Raw genomic sequence first — 17,145 nt, 5'->3', positions numbered from 1 at the left:
TGAGAGAGGTTAGCTGAGCTAACTGTTGCTGATGAGCCACCAGGATGTGTGCTTGTGAGGACAGCTCACCTGGTGCTTAGGTTGCTGGATCCTGTGGTGGCTTTTGTGACGAATCAGACAGGTTAGGTTCCATTTGCAACTCTTTATTGATGTAAGCACACAACAAACAGTGAGTAATCAGTGGGCAAATCCAGATAAGCATGAACGTAAACACAATCCAAGATCGAGGCAGGCAGATATCATTCATATACGTTACACAGTCCAGGATCGGGGCAGGCAGAAAGCAGTCGTAATCGATAAACAGTCCAATGTCGGGGCTGGCTGCAAACGGCAATAATCCAATAGACAGTCCAATATAATCACCAGGAAAGCAAACACGGATAAACACAAGGAAATGCTCAGAATGCTGCTGGGGCAAACAAGACTTCGCGAAGATAGAGTGGCAGAGTCCCAGGTTAAATAGACCCGCTGATACGCTACAGCTGGTGTGTAATCAGCGGGTCGCAGTGCATTATGGGGAATGTAGTTCAGTCTGCGGGTGAGTGAGAAGTACCAGGAGCGTTAACGCTGACATCCGTCACACCATCTTTCAAACTGACACCCCACGTCTTAATCATCCTAGCATCTTTTGACCGATCAGCATTCAAAATGAAGACAAGGCCCATAATTTTTTTATGGACAACTTTTTGTGGTACATCAGCAATTCTTAGGTAAGTTTGTTTCTAATGATGTTATGATTTTCAAATTGACTTATATTATTAAATTGACTGTGCGCTTGCGCAGAAGTTCGGTTCAGAATCTATAGAATGTACATGTAAACGAACATTTAAATCAGATTGCACTGTTTAGGGTGCATGTAAACTGTATCATCGTAACCTTCAATCGTATTAAATTTAATCGAATTGACAAAATTTTGTGCATGTAAACATAGCCAATGTCATCTTTCGGTAGTGCTTACATCATAGGAGGTTGACGAATTAGGGAAGGATATGCAATGATCCAGAAGACCCAATAAGGATGCCAAGGTGGGCACTCACGCCTTCGTTTACATTTGTCTACAATGCAGTTAAAGAAAGTACTGTGGGTTATAAGATGGTAAATGCTGAAAACATATTTTAAATTCCTGCCTCCTCACCACACGCCACTGATAAATGGTAATGTGTTCCAAAGTTTTGGAGCATAGGCTGAAAAAGCCCTGTGGCGCTTAGTTTTTAGACAAGATTTTGGGACAGTTAGTAGCAGCGGGACGGAGGATCTGAATGATCTTTGAGAGGAGAACTTAACCGTTCTGATATATAAATATGAGCAAGTCTGTGCTGGGCTTCAAATCCAAAAACTAGGACCTTAAAATAAATTTTTTGTTTCACCTGGAGCCACTATAGGATAGCTAGCATAAGCAAAATAATTTCTCTTTTTTTGTCTTAGTGAGAAAGCGAGTTGCAGCATTCTGGACTATCTTTAATTATGACAGTGATGACTAATTGATTTCGTCATATAGTGTGTTACAGTAATCGTGTCCTGAGGAGATAAATGAGTGGATAATGAATCCTTAAAGGTAATGAAGGACTTTCATTTTTTGAGCCGGTTGAATTTGAAAAAGCTGTCTCTATTTTTTTGTCAAAATTCAGATGACAATCAAAAGTGACCACAGATTTTTGACATAGGTGCAGGGGCGGACTGGCCATCTGGCACACCGGGCAGTTTCCCGGTGGGCCGACATACTTTTTGGGCCGCTACATCTCATACTATCTTTGTCTGCTGAGCAGCCCAGTTAACGTCTTTTTTTTCTAGACAGACCGGCCCACTGACATTTAAGCAGCAGCCCATTGGTTATTTTTTTTTATGACATTAAGCTAGCCCAATGACTGCCCAGCCCAGTCATCGTCCTTTTTTTCCTAGATAGACCCACCCACTCAGCAGCAGCCCATTGGTTATTTTTAATTGACATTAAGCTGGCCCAATCACCGCTTTGGTCTCTGTGCAAGCAGGCATGCGTCGTCGGTCAGTTCACGTGTCAAAATAGAGAGAGAGAGAGTTGGAGAAAACACACAAGGGAGGCGCAGATAAACTGCGCGACAAAAGAAACAGGCTCTTCAGCTGACGCTGCAAATTGTGTTAACTGATTCACCGCCAGCCTTTTTGAGAAAAGTTGCCCACCTGCATTTTTGTGATTTTAACAAAATTTTCACAAAATTCCTTGCAGGAAAAATTATTTTCTATAAATATATAAACATACAAATTATATCAAATTAAAGAACACACCCTCTGCTTTCAAACAAGCAATAAACAAACAAACAAAATGGGGAAAAAACGTTTCATTATATATTTACTTTTTCCACTTAATTTAACCACTGAAATATGGATATTTCTCTTCAAAAATACAACATTTTGAGCAAAAAGCTTAAAAACTTGCGTTTTTGTAAAGGAATTTATGTTTGACATCAGACTCAGAATGACTATCAAACATAAAGGCAGTTAAAATAAATCATTAAATCTTTTTAACTTCCGTTTTTGATAAATTTGGTTTGTGGTGGATAAAAGCGGTATTACACTTTCACTTTGAAATTCGTCCAGAAAGGCATATTTATTAGTTAAATATGAACTCATAAATGACGAGATAACTCGTCAATGGCGGTGAATTAGTTAAAATAACACAGCAGGACCTTCAACTCGCGTTGCTAGTGATGCTGATGATGGTGGCGGTGGTGGCACTGGCAGCACCAGCACGCAAAGTGTCAGCGATTAGGGAGAGAGACGAGGGAGAAGTGAGTGTAGTGCCTGCGGTAAGCGGAACTGCTTTCAAAACACAAGTTTAGATGGATACCTCTTGATAAAGCTGCAATAAAATTGAGCAATTGAGTCAAAAACACAAAATTATGTTGATAAAGCTGAAATAAAATAATTGCACTTTTTGCTCTGTGACTACGAGAGGGTATCTGATTCGTAGATTTTTCTTTTATTTTCTTTCAAAACGTATCATTTCTCTTCAAGCTAAATAAAACAATCCAGGTGATCTGCTTACAGAAAAAGATATTTTTATTGTATATAACAACACACTTGACAGATAATCTTAAAAATCTCTATTACTGTAATCATCACACAAGTTTAGTTCAGTGAAGTAGTGAATACTTCCTGTAAGTACTGCAAGTAATAATCAATATTACTGTAAGCAGCAATTGTATTTTGTAAAAAGTCAGCAATATAGCTTGTTTTAGGATTCATAAGTGTGGATTAATAAACTAAACTAAACTAAACTAAACTAAACTAAACTAAACTAAACTAAACTAAACTAAACTAAACTAAACTAAACTAAACTAAACTAAACTAAACTAATAAATAACATGTTCTAGAAGTGTTTGTTGTGTCAACTCTCACTCTTTTCTGCTATTAATTGGGTTTAGTGCTTTTATGGAATTGGAGTTGCTATTGCTATACATATTTAAAGGCGTGCAAAGATGGGTGGTATTGTAATTATACACTGCAGAAAAGTGATTTTCAAGAAAAAAATTCTTAGTATTTTTGTCTTGTTTTCAGTAAAAAAATATCTAAAAATTCTTAAAATAAGATGGTTTTGAGCAAAATGACCCAAGAAAATAAGTCTAGTTTTTAGACCAAAAATTTTAAATTTAAGTGATTTTGTGGATAAAACAAGCAAAAAAATCTGCCAATGGGGTAAGCATGGGGATTTTTTTTGCATTTAGTGTTTAAGAAAAATTTTCAAGATTTTTTGCTTACCCCATTGGCAGATTTTTTTGCTTGTTTTATGCACAAAATCCTTTAAATTTTAAATTTTTGGTCTAAAAACTAGACTTATTTTCTTGGGTTGTTAATTCAAGAAAACGCATCTTAATTTAAGAATTTTTAGATATTTTTTACTAAAAACAAGACAAAAATACTAAGAATTTTTTTCTTGAAAATCATTTTTTGCAGTGTAGTGTGGGCCGGTTTGGGCCAAAATGCCAGGGCCGAATTTTTATCCCAGTCCAGCCCTGCATAGGTGTAATTGTTTGACTGAAGAGGCCCCAAGTGACCACTGTACTTGTCAATCAGTTTTGCATGCCGAACAGCAAAACCTTGAAATATTAACCATCTATTGTTAAATTTTCTTTAAACATGCCAACAGGGAAAAAACAGAATACTGAATGCTAAGTAAAGCCGTGTATCATCTGCATAGATGTGATAAGAGACCTTGTAGATTGGAGCTTAATGATTGAACGGATAGGAAGGAAGCATGGAAAATAAAACTGGACCCAGTGGTCGCATTAGTATTTTTAGCAGTGTAATTCTGACAGATTACACTTACAACTTGTAAATGTAGCTTCCAGCACTGTTCAGCTGGAGGCAAGTAGTGTTCATTTTGTAAGATATTTCAGTTTGGACAGCTCTTACATTTATTTTAGTCTAGGACTAGTCTAATCCCTGTCCAAGAAACTGTACCCTAAAAGTCTCAGCATTTTAGTCTAGTTTTAGTCAAATAAAATCTTAAGTATTTTAGTCTTGTTTTAGATAAATTTATTATTATTAATTAACCTTACAGTCAATCTAGTCTAGCCAAAATCATTTTATCAAATGTATCTTTTCATTATCTGATGAAAACCATAGGTTGAATAATTAAGAATGCATCTTTGGAGAAAGGGTGTGGTCTGATGGTGTCAATTTAAGGAATACAACTGAACACTTCCCTTAAAGGTGTTGTGCACTTGAAAAAAGGGAGAAGAGAAGAAGAAAGTCATCCCACCTGCATAGGTTCACTAACGTCAGATGAAAATGAAGCAGGGATATCATATCCTCGTACTGGTCTTCTACTGCGTACCAAATTGTCAACGCGAATGGTCATGGAGACAAATTCGTCAAAACTCCTCCCCTCGTCAATGCAAGCCAACTCAGACTGTAACTCTTGGTTTAATCCTTGGCGAAATAGAACCTTCAACGTATCCTCTACCCAGTTGGTTTGAGCAGCAAGAGTGCGGAAAGTGAGTGCATATTCAGCGGCTGTGCGGCGTTCCTGAAGAAGATTTAGTAGCTGTTCTCCAGGGTCTCGGCCTCCACAGCTCGCATGGTTCTTTGAAACTCATCATATGTACAATGATTAAAACTTCCTGCTGCCCATAATGCCGTGGCCCACTCCAGAGCTCTTCCGGTAAGTAAAGAACAAATCAAAGAAATCTTACCGACCTCCGTGTTATATAGGTTGGGCTGTTGGGCAATGAAGAGCTCGCACTGCATAAGAAAGCCTTTACATTTGTCAGAGGTACCATCAAACTTTTCAACAAAGAAAGTTTGGCAGGCAGCTGGGCAGATCTGTTGTTTCAATTGTTTGTTTAAATCAATCGGTTCAAATGAATCGGTTCAAAGGAGTCCGTTTGCAAATTGGACAGATTGTGTGTCAATCCCGCCTGGGAATCGCAAAACATTATTGTTACTATATCAACATGGAAAACATTTCCTCACTGGATGGGATTTGATCTTTCCACCTTTCACCATCGTGTCATCGTGTTTTGTTTTAATGAATATGCACGAGGAAGAGAAGCAGACTAATTTACTGTCCCGCAATCATCAAGATCATCACTCATTAATCACATATCACAATCACAGAGAGCCATTAGTAAGCACTGGTCTTAAAACTGTCTCGCAACACTTGTTGTAATTCACTGACACTCCAGTGTGATGAAAGAACTCAAGATCAATCTCCAGGACGAAAATGATCAGAAATGAAAACTGCAACATGTTGTCATCTGTATGAGGTAAGACTCAAAATCTAATGTCAATAGAGTCTGCAATAATCTTGATAGTCTTGATGGTTTCTGTATAGCAGAGCCGGCACCAGACCATAACTAACAGGGGGGCACGTGGCTTCCAACGGTGGGCACGCAATTAGCAACAATAACTTGCAAAAACAAGGCATTAAAACAACAAATACAGTGCAAGCACACACTCATACAACTGGTACAGACTGTCAGCTCATTTCCCGTATAAATTGCAGAAGATCACAAACTATGCCCAAAAGTTAAACTATTTTGCTTTGAAACAATTTTTTTTATTATCGCTTTGCTCAACGCAACAACAAACCGCCCTCGCGCATCGCAAGCCATTGAAATGAAAGGGTTTCATGGCGCAGCGCACACCGCGTCCTAAAAGCCGCTTTACCATAATCACGTCGTAATGCTGTTAACGGCCCATAGCCATACTTCACATTTAAGCTTATGTAAATTAAAACGATGCCAACTTACCTTTAAAAAAGCTGAAGCCAGCATGTACGAACATTAAACTTCCTTAAAACAGTGTCCTGTAGATTTGAAAATTCCACCTCGACCTCTAATCTCTGAGTTTGAGCCAGTCTGTGTTAGCATGAAGTCAGATGGAGCAGGCGGTGCTGTTTCGTTCTAAATGTTCTAATATCCATATTTTAAACAATCCATAAAATGCCGCGAAAAAACAGGTTGCTAGTATCAGATCACAAATATGCTAAAGACGTAAAGATGCATGAGACGCCGCAATACAACCAATCAGATAAACTGGTCTATTTTAATTAAAGAAAACATATATCAACTATATTTTCCTCATTTGATTAAATTAAAAGTCATGAAACATTCAATGTTTAATTTATTTTAATTATTCTTGATATTAAATTATTAAAAACTGTGTAGGGGGGCACAAAAACCTGTTTGGGGGGCACGGCCCGCGAATGCTCCCCCTTGACGCCGGCCCTGCTGTATAGTACAGTGCAATAAAGAAAGTAATTTGAATTTAGTTCAATTCAGATCTCTTCTTTATGTATCGGACGTGACCTAGTCATGCAAATATCAGGCTTTATGAAACTTTTTCCTGATAAAAACCAGACCCAGCCACCAGAAGTATTTTAAGCTTACCATTGTGAATCAGGGAAAGTTAAGGAGATAGTTTTGAACACAAAATATTTTTTGCTTACTCAATAACTGATTTTTATAACGGCTAAAATGTTACAGACTGCACCTTTTAAGAATCTTTCATTTTCTGTTTGGCACTTACCTGATTTCTTGCTGTGGTCTCTTTCCATGCACTCCAGGCTCTCCAATAAGTAGTCTACTTTATGTTTAATGTGGGCGAGTTCTTTTTTAATGGTCTGCAGATCATCAGCCTTCACTACACACATGTACACAGAGCCTTTAGTTTAAATAATCACTCGAGGCCTCTTGTGCTTAATGATAAAACAGTAGCAATCACTGTTATTAAAAAGACACCAATGCAAGTAATAAAATGGTTTTAAGTGTAAAAAGTGTAAAATACCATTTTAAGATAATCAAATCAAAGAGATTTACAAAGCTGTTATGCGTTCTAATTGCATTTCTTTCATGATTTTACACAAAGATAAACACAATCATTAAAGCTGCAGTGTTATGCTGCGTTTACACCAGCCGTGGTAGAGATGGCAAAAACACGCTATTCGCGCGTAGTTGGATGCTTGAACATTTGAGTTTACTCACTTTATTCAAGCGTGAAAGCCGCATGTGAAATTCTAGTCATTTTAGTCATTTGAGACATTCACGCGGAAATTCGCGTCATGGCAGGGGCTTCTGCGACTCTGCTGAGACTCCGCTTGCTTCCTGTAATCACGTCACTACAACAAGGTCCTGATTAGTTAATGCTGCGCGGAAATCCACCGAAGTTCATATTTTTCAACTCGCGCGTTTCCCGCGGCAACGCTCGGAACGCACCGTGCCTTCCTCTTGTTCCGCACTATTCGCGCAGACCACACCGCAAGATGCCTAATCGCGTCTTTGCATTGACTTAACATGTAAATCACTCGCGCTTGCCTCCTCTACCACGGCTGGTGTAAATGCAGGATTAGTCTTGCATAGCCAAACTCTTGATTCTGAAAAAATTCTAGTGTTAAACCAACAAATGAAAAGTAAACCAAGTTTCAGAGTTTGAGTGGCATTGAGCTGCATAAACAGGTACATAGCCAAATCTAAAATTCTATGAATATAAATTCTATAATTAAACATAGAAAAATATTTATTAAAAAATGCAATTTTATGGCCAGTAATGAAAACTAGCTGGTGTGTGTGTGTGTACTTACTGGTGCGGGAGGTATGCTGGCTGCTTTTGGAGGAAAAGCTGCTTTTTGTCCTGCGGGTGCCACTGTTCACACTCACACGTGCACGCTTGGATGGAATCACTGCCCGGGAAAGAGGAGGAGGTGGTGGGGGTACACGTGACGGGTACGAGTACATCCTGAACACACACTTCAAATTATTCCCTCAATCATACAGATTCTCAAATTCTAGATCAAACAGACTGGAAATGTTTAATAGATCACAAATTCACAGATGAAAAGAAATCAATTTGTTAACAGATGGAAATTGTTCAAGTGTTCACCTGTCATAGTAATCTCTCTGAAAGTCATAGTCCAGATCGAATGATGAACTGTGAGAAAGGAAAGTGTAGAATTAACAGAAATAAAAAGTGAGAAGTACAGATGTAAAAATTATTTTACGAACCTGAACATATCTCCTGCAGAACGCTTAATGGGTTTTGACCGATGAGGCTTTGGTTCACCCGCTAGATTGATGTCTAAAAAAGCATACAGGATAAAAACATATTTTTAAAAAATGTTTAAAGGAGCATTTCACCCATAGAAACTTTAATCTTTATTGAAAGTGTGTCATATTTGTAGTCGAATTGTAACATACATTTCGAATTTCATGCCTATTTGACCGAGAAAAGGGGTGTTTGTAGTCTCAACCCCTCAACAAAGATATTGGACTTCCTGCTTTCAATGATGCAAAATGACAATTTTTACATCATTGAAAGAAGGAAGTGCAACACTGAAATCTGTATTTCTCCTGTCTCAGTGAAAACTGAGGGAATGATTCACGACCATTCAAAAACATGACTGGGGTTCTAACGATACAAAGCTTTAAAGAATGACGTAGTGCACACACTCTGACGTTCAAGCAAGTAGATCTTTAACCCTTAATCAATGTTTGGTCTTGATGATTGCGGGGCAGAAAATGAGTCTACTTCCTTTGACTTTTCCTTGATTTTTTAAAAGTGGGACCTTCATCTCAGGGCCATGAAACTCTATGACTTTTCCTAAGTAATCTATCTAAACATGCACAAAAAAATAGGCTTGATTTGGTTGTTCTAAAGGTGTGTAAAAAATTACAGTTTAAAGGAACACGCCCACATTTTGGGAATTTAGCTTATTCACCGTATCCCCCAGAGTTAGATAAGTCCATACATACCTCTCTCATCTCCGTGCGTGCTGTAACTCTGTCTGACGCATCCCCCGCTAGCTTAGCTTAGCACAAAGACTGGAAGTGGGTGGCTTTAGCTAGCATACTGCTCCCAATAAGTGACAAAATAACGCGATCTTTTTCCTATTTATGTGTTGTGATTTGTATAGTCAAACCGTGTACAAATAACAAGGTGATATGAGACACAGCGATCTTTTAACAGTATACATACTGAGAACTATATTCTCTGAAGACGAAGCACTGCCGCATGGGCGGAGTGATCTGCTCGCAGCACACGAGAAGCCCCTGGTGAGGAGCAGAGAGTTCGGTCAGAATTGTGCAAATCACTCCGCCCATGCGGCAGTGCTTCGTCTTCAGAGAATATAGTTCTCAGTATGTATACTGTTAAAAGATCGCTGTGTCTCATATCACCTTGTTATTTGTACACGGTTTGACTATACAAATCACAACACATAAATAGGAAAATGATCGCGTTATTTTGTCACTTATTGGGAGCAGTATGCTAGCTAAAGCCACCCACTTCCAGTCTTTGTGCTAAGCTAAGCTAGCGGGGGCTGCGTCAAACAGAGTTACAGCACGCACGGAGATGAGAGAGGTATGTATGGACTTATCTAACTCTGGGGGATACGGCGAACAAGCCAAACTCCCAAAATGTGGGCGCGTTCCTCCAAGGTGTTTGGGGTCAAAATTACCCCACATTGAAAATGAATGGGACTTTTTTTTGTCATTTTGTTTGTCAAAAAATAAAAGTAAATCCATTATAAATCTGAAAATTTCTACATATAAACCAAGGTCTGGTCCTGGAGCATAAATAAAAAGTGGAAAAAACTTGCACAAACTGCAAGAAGAACATCTGCATTGATCATACTGTCAACATCTCCCAGATGTGCCTTGCACTGCTTGTTTTTTCACTTGTTTATTAGCCATGTGATTTATATAAAAAAGTTGTATTGTTCTGTGTACCCTTTACTCCTGTTCATTACAGTTTGTTGGTGCTGTTGTTTTGTTATGTATTATTTAAGGAATAATTGATGACGGGCCATTGAATTATTAGAAAAATAATGCAATAATAGAAAAACTATTTTCAATAATTCAACGGCCCGGAGTCAATTATTCTGCTTATACTACAGTTAACACAGCTCAAGACATCGATTACATGACATATTTAAAGGGATTCGTCCAGTTTTTGTGGATGTTGGTACTGTGAGTAGGACTATTTCTTCCGCGTCTTTTGCTTGTTCCAAAACGTAATTTAAAAGCTGGCAATGGAGGCTTGAGATTTGTGTAAACGAGGCTACCTCTATGCGTCTCTAAACAGCGCTGTTATTGCCTCTGAAAATCGTCTGTCATGTTGTTTTTGTTAGTCCGTTATAACAGTTAACTATGCAAAGTGATATGGAACAGTTGCACACCTCAGAACGTTCATCAGCCAATCAGATTCAAGCATTCAACGGACCCGTAGTATAAATTGGTTTATTCACAAAATATATATCATAAATTTGTGAGAAGTTGAAGCATCAAGAAAAAATAAGTGTAAATGACAAAAGTCTCTATGGACCTCTATTTGACATATGTGGTCTTTGCACTTTCTTTATTTAATTAAAACAAGCCAGCAGATTTCAGTATTCTATCCCTAACACATAGAGCAATGTCCAAAAACAATTTAGATTTCTTTAAGATCGACATTTAAGTGATTTTTTTCTTTAACATTTTTTTATGAGCCAATTCATGGCCTAGTTAAGTAATTGTGCACTAAAAAGGTAAAAAAAACATACAAATTTCACAAAAACACAGCATAAATGTATAGGTGAGAAGTAAATAAATAAAAAAAAATGATATATAGTTTTCCATATAAAAATTTATCAGACTCCAAACACCAAAAACGTTTTCCTTTTTGAACACTGATTAAGGGTTAACCCTCTGGGGTCTAAGGGGTTTTTAGGGCCCTGGAGAAGTTTTGACATGCACAGACATTTGTGCTTTTTTCAGTTGCCTAAAAACATAATAATGGCAAAAGTCTTATAACACTTTGTTCAGCACAAACTGGGCTACTATATTATATGATCAACATGTATGTACATGTTTGTATTTTTGAGAGAAAAATGTTTATGCGTGGTTTTTGAAAAAGCTACATTTTTAAGTGACTGATATAAATCCAAAAAAAACATACTAAACATGTTTTCCCAAGACTTTTCAAAACAGGATCTAGTAGTCTAGAGTTTTTTCTTTAAAATGATGTGAAAATCATTCGGCTTACTCGTTTACAAAAGACAATATATTGATTTACAATTTCAAAGTCACTTTTTGGTTAGGAAGGCAATATGCAAGGAGGCTGGAAGCTCTTGAATAGTTTGTGATTGACAGCTGAAGAACAAAACACTTGCATATGAGCTGCATAATGAGCCTTTAGGCAGTAAGACGACGCCTTGTTACGTGTTTGTTTGTGAAAGCAACACAAAAGAAATGCCTTCCCATGTATGATCCTGCGTTAAATAAACTTACTGTGCAGAGATATACGCGAACAAACAGGGTTTTAGATGTGTTTAGATGCGTCTTAATACAAAAGGGAGTCAAATATGAGGCATTGTGTGTTTGTTTGTGCGTTTGGCCGTCGACCGCGTCTGACGGAAGCACAAAGAAAACAGCGCCTGGAAATAACTTGTATTTACAGGCGAGAGAGCATATTTTACAAATTTACCACAAAGCGCGTCAAATATGAGGCATCGTGTTTGTGTGTGCGTTTGGACATCGATCCCGTCTCACTGACGAAGCACACACTCGCGTCTGTTTAGAGATAACTTTATGCGCGAGTAAACAAGTAGATGTGATGTTTACAATCGCATATTTTATAATGATACCACAAAGCGCGTCAAATATGAGGTATTTGTGTGTGCGTTTGGACGTCGATTGCGTCTGTTTGATGAAGCACACACACTCGCGTCTGGAGATAACTTAAGTTACAGTCTGAGGCAGTAAACAAGTAGATGTCATGTTTCCAACACTCGGATTAAAACTCAACACAGCACTGAATGGCTACAGAGACGGAGTCTCCATTGACTGGGGTTAACTAATGAATATGGATGATCTCTGCTCTTCTCTTCAATGGAGCGGGGCGTGGCTCATTATAGATAATGCAGTAACACGAGAAAGAAGGTACATCTCCCTCTTCTAACACAGTTAACAACGAATTACAATATTTGTTTTCGATTTCACTTACATCTTTCAAAAGCAGACATTCCAAGCATTATGTAGACATGTATCTTTTGTTTATATGACAAGTATTCGTTAAGTTACAGTTAATTTTTCTGACGTGTTTCTGAAAGGACTTCACTGAGGGAGAGAGAACAAAACACGCATCATGTTTATTTTCTTAATTTTGCGAAAAGCACAACATTCTGTTTTTATTGGGAGTGGAGAGATAAAAACTAGACACTTTAACGTTTTAAATGATGTATAAATCATATCTGTATGTCCAAAATCAGCAGAGTTATCTAACTCTCTTTGCGGAGTGATTGAAAAATAAAGACTTTGCGGCGCCCGCGCCGCAGTCGACCCCAGAGTGTTAAAAGCCATACACTTGCAGTGTTTCTCAACTCCAACTCTCCCTAAAACACCTGATTCAACTCAACAGCCTCCTTCCAGAATGTTAAAGGCCCTGTTTACACTTACATGGTTATTTTGAAAATACATTTTCCTTCGTTTGACACCGCCACAGTATGCACCAGAGCTCCTAGAAGTTTGGCATGCTCTTGACGGCATATATACACGGGTACGTGTTAATGAACACTTTTCTGAAAACTGACATACTGGAGAGGCTGAAATGTCAGTTTATGAAAATAGCCGCTCACGTGTAAATGAAGTCTAAAAGTGTTGTCCTAAATAACACAATAACAAGCTGATGAGTGAAATCAGGTGTTTCATACAAGTATAGGGAGACATCTAAAACATTCTGCGAGGGGGGCCCCAGGGACTGGACATGAGGAACACAGTGGCCCTCATTTATCATTCTTGCGTAGAAACGGGCATATATGTTGGCGTAAGATTATGCTTATGTTACCAACCGGAGCGGGCTACTAATGCCCCTCCGGGCATTCCACCTCGAGGAGGTCCCCAAAAGCACCCCAATGACCAAACACAAGAAGCAGGTAAGTAAAATTTGAAACAAGCTTTATTTAAATCAATTAAAATTACTGTGGGAAGGGGGAAAGGGGAGAATAAAATAATTCTTCTTCTGTCCTCCAACAGACTCTTCAGGGGGAGAGGAGCCAAGTGCCGGGCCAAAGCACTACTGAGAAGGGGAGGGAGCCGGGGGGACGGAGCCCTCCTTTGCTACTGGAGGCAGAATAAACAATAATTAGTGGATGGGGGGTATGGCGACAACCTGCTCTGTAGTCCTCCAGCCGTTCCACGGCTTGCTCCAGAAACAGCTGGAATCCAAGCTCGTCCCGGATATCTACTGCAGTCACACACACACACACACGAGACAGGTAAGAGAAAACCTCGCTATATTGTAGTGTCTCCGTCTGGCACTGGAGGGTTGCAATGGCAGGCTGATGGAATAAACACCACTCTACTTTCTCTTTCAGGTTGCTTCGAAAGTGCTGCGAGGACGTTACCCCACTAGGCCAACGGACATACCAGGTAGGTATGGACTTTACTCAGCGCACGGAACTGAATCTACAGTCTCTCAGGTAAGTTTGTCTTCACTCAACTCTAGGGTGGCTCGGCGGTTCCCTGGAACGTACTACTCTGGGTCAACAGGACAGTTCAGGTACGTACAGCTTTTAACTCTGACTCTGATGCGGCTCCGCGGTTCAATGGACGTGCTGCTCTACGCCAGCAAGACAGTTTGGGTACATATAACTTTTGGCTCTGCGGTTCAATGGGCGTGTTGCTCTGTATCAACAGACGGTTCAGGTACACATAGCTTTTAGCTTTGGCTCTGCGGTTTAATGGGCGTGCTGCTCTCTATCAACAGACAGTTCAGGTACGTATAGCTTTTAGCTCTGACGCTGATGTGGCTCTGCGGTTCAATGGGCGTGCTGCTTTCTATCAACAGACAGTTCAGGTACATATAGCTTTTAGTTCTGACGCTGATGTGGCTCTGCGGTTCAATGGGCGTGCTGCTCTGTATCGACGGGACAGTTTGGGTACGTATAACTTTGCGTTCTGGTTCAACGAACTCTTCAGGTAAGTATGATTTTTAGCTTTACTCTTCCTCCCTCACTCTTGACACATCACAGGCGGGTATTACAACATAGGTGAAGAAGGTTGTACGTCACCTGGCCTTGATCCTTGGTGAGAGAGAGTGTAATCGTTACCCACTTCCACGGAGCTGCAGCTGGCCTGTCACGGCCGATGCCATCCGGAGAGGCGGTGAGAAAGCAGATGGGACGGCAAGATGGTATCCGTAACAGACCCGTCGATTCCTCTTCCTCCTCAAGATCCGAACGACACCTATACTGGTGGGACAGGCGGCTAGGCTCCCTCTCCACACAGGGTTTGCACACAACAGTTAGTTTGCGTCTTCACAATTTCTCTACTTCCCTTAATTTTCCACTATGGTCTCTTCCACAGCATTCAGATCCAGTACTCACACGATCTCGTTCGTTGCTTGGAAACGCAGGCGGGGGAAATGAGCTGGTAAGTCCACGATGATAATCACGCCACAGCAGCTCCACGACACACCTTGCAGCGACTGGCTTGACCTAGGGACGGTATGAGCGACAGGAGACACGGCACAACACTGCAAATACTCCAGGTGTACACACGTCAATAATGCACACTCACCCACGGCAATCCACACTTTTGTTAGTGACAAATAAGGTCCATATCTCCACGCTGGGCCAATACACTTCACTGAAAGGAGAGATATTTACATTCACTGCCACAGGTGATTTGGACAGATGACACAAATCCCAGCATAGCGCTCCAGATGTCCTGTAATCCACTGGCTCACCCACCGGCTTCGTTCTCCACGGTAGGGCCACTACACAACAACACACTCCACACAAATAGTGACTGTCCGTTCCTCCAATGCTTACAGGGTAAATAAATAGACCACTGGTACTCACAGTCTGGCGACGCTTATTCCTCTCCTTCCGTGTTGTTCTCCTTACTTTAGCAGTTTCCAAGAAGCCACTCGACTATGTGAAATCTCCGCCAGAGGTCGTGCTTCGCTGTGCCCTTCAATGCAGATGTACACACACAAGTAAGAATGTACCGCTTCAATACGATTGATATTCTTCCAAACCTGTTCCAATAACTTGTTTCTCCGTCCTCTTTCCTCCAACAGATCCTCTCTTTAATTTCTTTTCGTCCACTTCACCACATCAACACACCGCTTGCCACAACGCCCGCTCCAACATCCACCAAACAATGTAAAAAAAATGAACAACATCTTGTGTTTCACATACTCTATTTATACTTCCTCTTCCCTTTGAACCATCCAATCAGTATTCGCCACCTCGTTGTTCACACCTGTCGCTCATGTTCACTGATTCTGTTGCACTTTTATACAGGTGACGCGTTTACCCCCGGACTGTTTACGGACGTTTCCACACATAGATATGTATAAAGGCTAGATGTCTTACGGCAGAGTCTCTAACGGCATCACCTGGCGGCCATCTTACCTCAGACAGCTCGCTCACTCATAGCATTGAGTTTAATGGTGCAGGTACTTTTAAATGACCATAACTTGCTCAATTTTCTACCGATTTTCAAACGATTTGGTTTTTTACAAACGTTATTAACGTGGCTATAATTCTGGATGCTTTAACATGTTTCATGAATTTTTTTATTTATTTTTAGTATAAGTATGCAGTGTCATTGGTACATCTTTGACGTTTATAACAAACCAAACAGCCTGAAAATCGGTAAAAAATTAAGCAAGTTATGGTCATTTAAAAGTACCTGCATCATTAAAGGGGCAATCAGTAGGATTTACCCCCATCTAGTGGTGGAATTGTATTTTGCATTCAAACGAACAGTGCTTTCTAGCACCTCCCCTTTACGTTAGCCGTTATGTAATCGCTGATCTCCTTGTCCGTTGCAGCTGGTTCACGTGTTCTGAATGAAAACGCGTTGTGGAAATGCGTTCGTAAGCTAGTGCTTTTTGTCTCTCTCTGCTATTATAGTTTATCAATACGGCAGAACCACATGGATGCCTCCTTGGACTTACCCGTTCAATGTAAGTAAAGAGGAGAAATTCTAAGCTTACAAAAAAAGTCAGATCACTGGCAGAGGTCATTTGACACCAACGAGGACATATTTATGAATAAAGACATTGATTTTGATTAATAAAACACTTAAAATCCTACTGATTGCCCCCTTAAAACTTAATGCTACGAGTGAGCATCTTGTGGTAAGATGGCCGCCAAAATGCGGACGTTCCACTCAGGGGAGCAGGGTTTCATATTTTATTGAAGCTTCCCTGGACGCCGCCATTGCTTAGCCAACAACCATCTGCTGTTAGCATCCCATTGACTCCCATTCATTTTGGCGTCACTTTGACAGCGAATAACTTTACATCTGAGGCGTTTAAAGACTCCATTTGTCCATTAATTATTTCTAAAGAAACACGAAAATGTATAAAAGGCTCCATTACCATGTATCTTACGTTATGGCCCAGTAGAAGCAGTTTTTGTAAAAATAGGCTAACGATTGTGTCACAGTAGAGAAATTACCGTATGGACTGGGAGAGAAGCTCACAGCCAATCTTTTACTGACTATGAGGCAATCGGGTGGACGTGAAGGCATAAAGTCATGGGAGATTATTAATCAGAATACTAACCAAAATGTGCTCTTGTTCACGCTCGCCGTTTCTGCAAGATTCAGTAGGTGATTCAGATTTCTTGTGGCACGGCTATTAGAAGACTTACAGTTGTCAGGCAGGTTGCTCACGTGA

The 17,145-nt window shown here is 39.9% G+C and overlaps 1 protein-coding gene across 5 annotated transcripts in view; it reads right to left on the bottom strand.

The window, feature by feature from the left end:
- The window catches only part of LOC129436544 (heterogeneous nuclear ribonucleoprotein C), a 50,898-nt gene that overhangs the window by 8,544 nt on the left and 25,209 nt on the right, over window positions 1-17,145 (bottom strand). For 3 of the 5 annotated variants that reach the window (XM_055194752.2, XM_055194769.2, XM_055194744.2), the window contains 5 exons: window positions 13,621-13,695; window positions 8,481-8,553; window positions 8,359-8,406; window positions 8,060-8,214; window positions 7,009-7,122 (listed from right to left, as the gene is read on the bottom strand). In XM_055194752.2, coding sequence (XP_055050727.1) covers window positions 7,009-7,122; window positions 8,060-8,214; window positions 8,359-8,406; window positions 8,481-8,553; window positions 13,621-13,695 — 465 coding nt within the window. The remainder of the gene's footprint in view (window positions 1-7,008; window positions 7,123-8,059; window positions 8,215-8,358; window positions 8,407-8,480; window positions 8,554-13,620; window positions 13,696-17,145) is intronic. The other 2 variants (XM_055194774.2, XM_055194761.2) reach the window with 2 other exon arrangements.

The sequence above is a fragment of the Misgurnus anguillicaudatus genome, chromosome 21 (genome assembly GCF_027580225.2).
Source record: "Misgurnus anguillicaudatus chromosome 21, ASM2758022v2, whole genome shotgun sequence".
NCBI classification, from domain to species: Eukaryota; Metazoa; Chordata; class Actinopteri; order Cypriniformes; family Cobitidae; genus Misgurnus; species Misgurnus anguillicaudatus.
Note: the sequence above shows the minus strand (reverse complement) of the source record. Positions and strands in the feature narration are given on the sequence as shown.